This window comes from Limulus polyphemus, unplaced genomic scaffold, assembly GCF_000517525.1.
Source record: "Limulus polyphemus unplaced genomic scaffold, Limulus_polyphemus-2.1.2 Scaffold191, whole genome shotgun sequence".
Taxonomy (NCBI): Eukaryota; Metazoa; Arthropoda; class Merostomata; order Xiphosura; family Limulidae; genus Limulus; species Limulus polyphemus.
The window spans coordinates 69,395-77,116 of NW_013665801.1; the positions used below are offsets into that span (position 1 = coordinate 69,395).

At 33.9% G+C, this 7,722-nt stretch overlaps 1 protein-coding gene across 1 annotated transcript in view; it reads left to right on the forward strand.

Moving 5' to 3' along the window:
* The window catches only part of LOC106478222, a gene marked incomplete at its 5' end in the record, with an annotated part of 87,069 nt that overhangs the window by 61,792 nt on the left and 17,555 nt on the right, over window positions 1–7,722 (forward strand). Inside the window, one exon of the mRNA XM_013938748.2 lies at window positions 2,080–2,190. Within this exon, the coding sequence (XP_013794202.2) occupies window positions 2,080–2,190 (111 nt within the window). The remainder of the gene's footprint in view (window positions 1–2,079; window positions 2,191–7,722) is intronic.

Consider the following 7,722-nt stretch of genomic DNA (forward strand, 5'->3'; position numbering starts at 1 on the left):
TAGCTTTGCGCGAAATTCAAAAACCAAACAAACAATTAACTTTAAGTAATCTGTCACAACGCTAAGAAATGTTTTGATTATATTATAGCCTATTTTAAGATTGATAAACCATTGATTTAGATATTTCCAGCGAATGAGACATTTGTTCTTCTAAATTAAATAATAAATATGATAAAGAAAATTTCTATAGCGTCTGGAATCTACAGAGGTATACTAATGGCTTACTGTGGAAGAGGGGGAGAATAGGATATATTTAATATGTATAGTATATTTTATGCGTGTAATTAGAAACGGCGTTTTTCATACGACTTCATCATAGGAGCAAGCGTCTGATTCAATTTATGTATTCAATAGAGAGTGTATGTAGGATTTTTTTTTTAATCCCAAGATAATATAATACTAGTGATATTAAGGCGGGAAAGCAGGAGGTTCTAATATTTTCGCCTTGCAAATAAATAAATAAAATAAACATTCATGTCTTTAAGTGATTTTATATAGCCATCTATAATTAACTTTGTAAATTATATATATACATGTATTTTCTAGAGCGAATGTTTGTTCAACTCTCCGTTTCTCATCTCCGTTGGTGATATCTGTGTTCCAATCTAAAGGAGTGAATATATTATGATTTCAAATTTGCTTAAAGTTTGCTTCTGATCGTCCCATGACAATAGACCTTGCTAATAATTGTCTCGAACGAAGAGGCGCTCTTTAATGTTTGAAATCAGGTTAAAGGTCTTCCTCTAGCGGACTCGTCTATGAATGTCCATAATGTAATAACCGTAGATGAGAAGCCAATCTTCTTACTTAGTTCTATACAAAATATTGTTACCCTCCATATGTGCATTGTTAAGAAAATGTTTCATGACTTTGTCGTTACAATGGAATCAAATGTATTAATAAGCTATAAATACTAAAAAAAAAACTGAATTCAGTGACGTTTTCGAGTTATTCTCCAGGTCAGTAAAAATACTGAACGTGTTAACCAAAACATTGCTTTCATCAACATTTTGGTGATTTCGTAATGCAACGTATTTCTTTTTACTTCTGCCATGAAAATAAATGTTCACAGTTTATATTTTATTGTTTCATATATCTTTGGCATTACATCTGTCTGGAAGTAGGAAAATATCAATAAACACGAAGTCTGATTTGAGTTTTCCAGCTGGTCTGTGTAAGTTATTACCTCAGAATTACGCCTTCAGCTAGATCTCTGCAAGGGTATTGCCCTACGAGTTCAGTTTTGAGCAGAAGATATCAGCAGAAACAGTCCTAACAAGTAAAACATGTAATATGCCGTTCTCCCATATACTCGCGTTGAGCCAATTAAGAGAACTTCTAAAATATTTACGGCTTAATAATTGAAATATCTTATCTCTGCTCTGTAAAGAGCTAGTACTTTGCATATCTGGCGTTTTACGTACTGTAATTAATTTATCGTGTAATTATTATTGTTTGAAAGGTGTTGATTACCATAATTATGATAACACGGTGCAATTCACACTACATGCATTTATTAAGAAATTAACGTAGGCAACCATTTACTTCTATGTCTGTATTTTTGATGACGTATAACATAGGCTTTATTATATGGTTCATTGTCTATAGTTTATTCGGCTGTATTTAAGACTTGATTATGACCATACAATTGGGTTAGAATCAATCTGCTAGTTGAGAAAGACTCGTGATTTTGTAGATGTTAAAGCTATTCTAAATTGGAGAACCCGAGTCCAGTCCACAGTCCCCACCCCCACATACCCAAGAGAAGTCGGAAATAATTGCTGTCACTTGTCAGGTAGTCCTGGTTATAGTTTTAACTCACTCTGTTGCTATGTCACGTGCCCCATGTGTGCCTCAGCTGACGAAAACTCGGAGATTTTAGCATGTCGACATCGTACCCTGCTGAACAGGCAGGATAGAATGCTAGCAGTAACAGCTGTACAATGAATTTCATGGAATAACTTTCCTCAATTGCTGCTAAACAATAACGCATGTCGTTTCAGGGTTTTGGTTTACACGATCCGTGAATGTAAAAGTATATTTTCGTTTGTAACACGATTCTTCTGGAATCTTTCCTAGGACGTTGACATACTGCAAGCCTGGCTCACCAGCCTTCACTTCGAAGACTACATTCAGCTCTTTCTGCAAGCAGGCTATGATATGCCTACGATTTCCCGCATGACCCCAGAGGTAAGTTAGCGACATCTGTACGTGTTAAAATATGTGTATGTATTGTATGAGAAACGAAATTTATTTTATGTCAATAAAAACTTAAATATAGTCATGCATTCTTCCTCTATTGTTTTCTGACATCACATTTAACGTTTTATAAGATGTGAAGTAACTTTTCTATACTTTTTTTTTAGTTGTTGAGAGTTCTTTTTAATATTGTTTTATAAAATCATTGCTAATTATATTTTAATCGTATTGTGTTTTATATCTTTAAATAACTTTGGTAACGTAATTTTGCGTTAGAAACCGTCATGGCATGGAGATATACGGGATATACAGAATAGTTATTGTTATTAAGCACTTTAGACATTGTTAAATAGTAGCAGATCATAATTTATGAACGTTAAATATTAAAATATACTACACATTAATGGCGAGGATAGCTCGTCACACATATCAGAGGATGATGGGTAATTTTTTCAAGGACAGTGCCCTACCTCCCTATCTTATTACCTCTGAACACCTTTATGGTTTCTGTTGTATGTTGTAGGCTACAGATAAGCTAGCTGTTGGTTACCAACTAAAATTGTTTAATGTTTGTTTCTTTAATATTTCTTTTAATAATATATATATTCTCCTAATCTAAAAATAGCATTCTATAATTATAACAATAAAATTTAAAAAAAGATAAATTTGTTTTTAGTAATTAAATTTACAATAAGTTCTATATAAATATATTTTTCTGACTTACGTGGTATTTTAATGTCATCTATATTATAATACGCTTGTTCGTGTGTCTGTTACGGAGATGACGTGAGCGCATGTGTATATAGATAGTAAGGTGGGCGCGCATTATCATTACAGACAAAAACTGAGTGTTATTGTAATAGACTAGTAGAGACCAGCAATACACTTGCGTTCAGATTAGTGTTTTTATTGCAACAGTGCTTCTTTAAATACAGGATTACTAGAATATTACAAAAGAATTCTAATCGCAGACAGCGAAATCTTGTCATACTATAATTCCCCTGCCGGTACGCCTTATAAGCATGCGCAGTAAGAATTTTACCCAGAAAAAAAGTGCAAGCGCCTGCCTGCGCCAGAAGGCTGGAAAGCTCAACGAACAAGTCACTGCAACTGCTCCGTGATTGTAGGAACAACAACACAAAAAGGTGGATGTAAATATTCTTTATTAACCAATTAGTACAATAACATTAAAAGCGTAAAGTTTTCAAAAAGGTCTGATCTTAAGTTCTAGAATAACATTATAAGTATATTTATAGATAGTATTAAGTACAATATAGTTTAGTCCTAACTAAGTTAATGTAAAAAACGTACACGGAACATTGTTAATTTATTTCTTTATCGAACTTAAGCCTACCATTAGTTAAGGTTTTATAAAATAGGACCTAAATACAAGTGGACTTACGATTACACTTCGTTTGTATTATTCTACAAATCTTGTATTTAAAGAAATACTGTTACAATAAAGGTACTACTTTGAAAGCAAATGTTTTGAGGATCTTTGCTAATTATACTGTTATTCCATTACAATTCGACTGGATTTCGTAGTTTACTTTAGTTTTCTTCCCATTATTTTGATTACTTATAATTTACCTTTCTAACTATTTTTATGGATATGGAGATAAAATATAGAATTTTTTTTGTATTAGCATTAAAACTCGGCCATTTTTACTTTAACCATACAATGTGTTGGTATAAGAATAAAACAACAATCGATCATTAAACTAAACCACGCCCAATTCTATTAATTGAACATTTCTGTGTAGATGTCGAAAACAAAAGTAAACAAAAACACATTTGCTAAAACGCGTATTTTAGTTTTTGAGCCATAGATAGAGTTTTCTAATGATCACTAGTTTCCTGTATATGTATTCCATGTAGCTTTAAGTCGGAAAATGAATTTGTTTTTATTGTTTGTGAATAATAACATGCCGTATAAAGCAGGCGGAGGAAATGTGTTGATTGGAATAACGTCCGGCGCCTTAGTTGATGATTTCTTAGAATCAGGTGACGTTTTCTTTACTTGCCAGTTGTGTTTAATATTGTGTTTAATGTTGATTGGAATAACGTCCGGCGCCTTAGTTGATGATTTCTTAGAATCAGGTGACGTTTTCTTTACTTGTCAGTTGTGTTTAATATAGCGAAATAAAACTAAGGAAATATGTTCTCCTGTTTTAACGGTTTTGTAACTATTCTCAAATCCATTCGTCGAAGACACGTGCCCAGACTTGTCTCTTTCGCTGCCAAACTGACCTGCAAATGACATGATTGATTATGTGGCACAAGTTGACAAAATAAGTGTGTTTTCATCAGTCACGTTGAGAAAAAATAAAGTTAGAAACAGCATATTACTTATTGAGGTATTGTTGATAGAAAAATCTTTAATGTCTGGATAGAATAACCCGAAACAAACTGTCATGATTCTAACAAGTGTGTTTAAATTACAAAAAATATACTTGTGATAGAATTGGAGCAAATAGATAGAGCTGTTGTTTAAGCAAAGTCACATTAGGCTATCTGTTGTGTCCACCGCGGGTCATCGAACCCCGGATTTTAACGTTGTAAGTCCCTAAACTTACCGCTGTCCCACTAGAGGACAACAGATAGAGAAATGCTATCAGATAAATATACTAGATAGATAAAGGATAGGGTAGTATTAAAATCTAGATCCTTTGAAAGTAATATACAGATTTTTGTTGTTTTTTCAAAAACTGTAATACAGTTTTTCATGCTTTCAAGTGCTTTATCTAAGCATTTTTTTAAGGAAACGGATACTACTTTAAGTTCGTCATGGAGGACTCGTCATTGGCCAAGTGTTTTAACATTCTTAAGTTGGTGTTAATAAAAAGACATGAAGTATCGGGAATATTGAAACTTGTTTCTCAACTCCTAGTGTCTAAAGTTTCAGTTTTATATTAGTTAGTAAAGCTCGTATCACCTTACAGACCGGTAGTTCATATATGCTTTAATGCTTTCACGGTAATGCCTCAAGGTAAAGCAAACAAATCTGACGTTGTCTGTTACTTTTAACCCTAACATGTAAAGCAATATATCATCTTTAGAGATACTTGAAATCTATTGATTGTGTGGAGCGCCTAATCCGAAGAAAACGAGAGTTTCTGCCCCGTCGACCACACTTTCCCTTCATTGCAGCACACATTTCGCGTCTAGATGGTATTGTTTTGTTTCCGCCGCTGAATAAACGTTAGCTCATTGCGTGTCAAACCCCGGCAGTGTGGGGAGCAAACCAAAGCTTTCCAATACGTTGAGTCGGAGATGATAACGATTCCCTTGTCGTGGTTGCTTTATCAGGTCGATATTGGTTTTGCTTCGGGTTTTCGTGAACGTTTACTCGATGATAAATCGTTATTTACATAAACATAAAGTATAAATGCTTTTATTTAACTTGTTGAATTTTTTGCTCTTTACCTTACGTGGTGGTGGTGGTGGTGGTGGTGACAAGGAAATTATGGCGATAATGAGCAGATATTTATGTATGCTGTATTAAACATAAAAGTGATATTTATGTATGCTGTATTAAACATAAAAGTGATACTTATGTATGCTGTATTGACCTTAAAACATAAAAGTAATACTTATGTATGCTGTATTGACCTTAAAACACAAAAGTGATACTTATGTATGCTGTATTGACCTTAAAACACAAAAGTGATACTTATGTATGCTGTATTGACCTTAAAACACAAAAGTGATACTTATGTATGCTGTATTGACCTGAAAACACAAAAGTGATTCTTATGTACGCTGTATTAACCATAAAACCTAAAAAGTGATATTTATGTTTTTGTATTAACTTTAAAACATAAATAATATTTGTTTTTTTGTATTAACCTTAAAACATAAGAGTGATATTTGTGTATGCTGTATTAACCTTAAAATATAAAATTGATATTTATGTATGCTGTATTAACCTTATAACGTAAAAGTGATATTTATGTATGGTGTATTAACCTTAAAATATAAAAATATTTATGTATGCTGTATTAACCTTAAAACATAAAAGTGATATTTATGTATGCTCCATTAACATTATAACAAATAAGCATCACTTGTTTTTTAAACCTTTTACACTGTCATGTTGATTTAATGAAAATATTCATAAAGGTCACATGCATGAACATGGCTGGTATCTCGTATAATATTGTATAGTATGTTTGGATGGATAGGCAAGTATTCACGTGGGGTTTAATGTTAACTTTATTTATAAGATATGTAACCAAGTATATATGACTATGATAAATATGTAAGATACTTTTACTCAAACAAAACTACTTTAAAAAACCTTGGACAGATGCTTCTGTTACGTCTCTGTATGTTTGTTTGTTAATTCTTCTAAGATACAAGTCCTTTCTTTATAAAACTTGTTTATTCTTCCTCAATACAACTTTGTAATGTACTTGATTTTCAGTTACACACACTATAGTTCACAACAATTCACGCACTTTCTATCACGCTTAGACTTAATTGTCCGTCCCCGCAAACTATAGTTCCGATCTCTGTGTCTGCTATCCTCAGTTCCTGCCGACCGTAATCGCTGTCTTTCTTTCTCTCTGCCTGCTTCGTCTCCGCTACGTCTCTGCCTTCACTACTGCTTCGACTCCGTCTGTCTCTCTCACTGTCTAGCGCACTTATATACGATAATACTGCCTGTTCTAGAAACTTCTAAGACTCTCAACACGTGCTACCAGCGTCAGTTGACGCAACGCTGTCGCAACACACTAGCGAATCTTCTAGAATATTCGTCACGTGACCCCGCTGTCGTAACACACTAGCGAATCTTCTAGAATACTCGTCACGTGACCCCCACTGTCGTAACAATATAAACCAAAATGATTTTTTCATGCCACCCCTGACAACAAGCTGTAGCGTGTGGGAAAATCAGGGGTCATGTTCAGGGAACAATTGGGATAAATTTTCTGCTGATTTAGATTAATCCGAACGTTTATCTTCTGAGTCACTATCTGTAGATGAGCTATCACTATCTCTCACAATAAGTAGTGTTTGCGTTTCAAATCCACGCAAGCAGAAAACCTTGATCATTTTGGATGCGTTATTAGATGTCACATATGACACCTTGCTGTTGATGTTAAAGAGATTTATTATTTCATCATATTCACCTGCAATGTTATCAGATATGTGACGCCCCTTGAAACGTCGACATGCCATCATGACTATTTGCATTTTCCAGTCAAATATAAAATGACCAGTGACTCCAAGAAAGCTGCGCATTTGTCTGCTACTGCAAATATTTACAGTGACATTGATGTTGAGTATAAGTTGCAATAGAGAGATGACTTTTTGTTGGACTTCATCAAACCTGTTCTTGATTAACGCTGTTGACAGATGCTTGCGACTGGGAAGAATATACCGAGAATCCATGGCTGCCATTAGATCTTGAAAATATTTTGACTTTACCACTGAGAAAGGTTGCAGTGCACCGGCAATGAAATTGACGAGGTTGTTAGTAATGTGCTTCTGACGAGGGTGTATAGTCTTATATTTAGA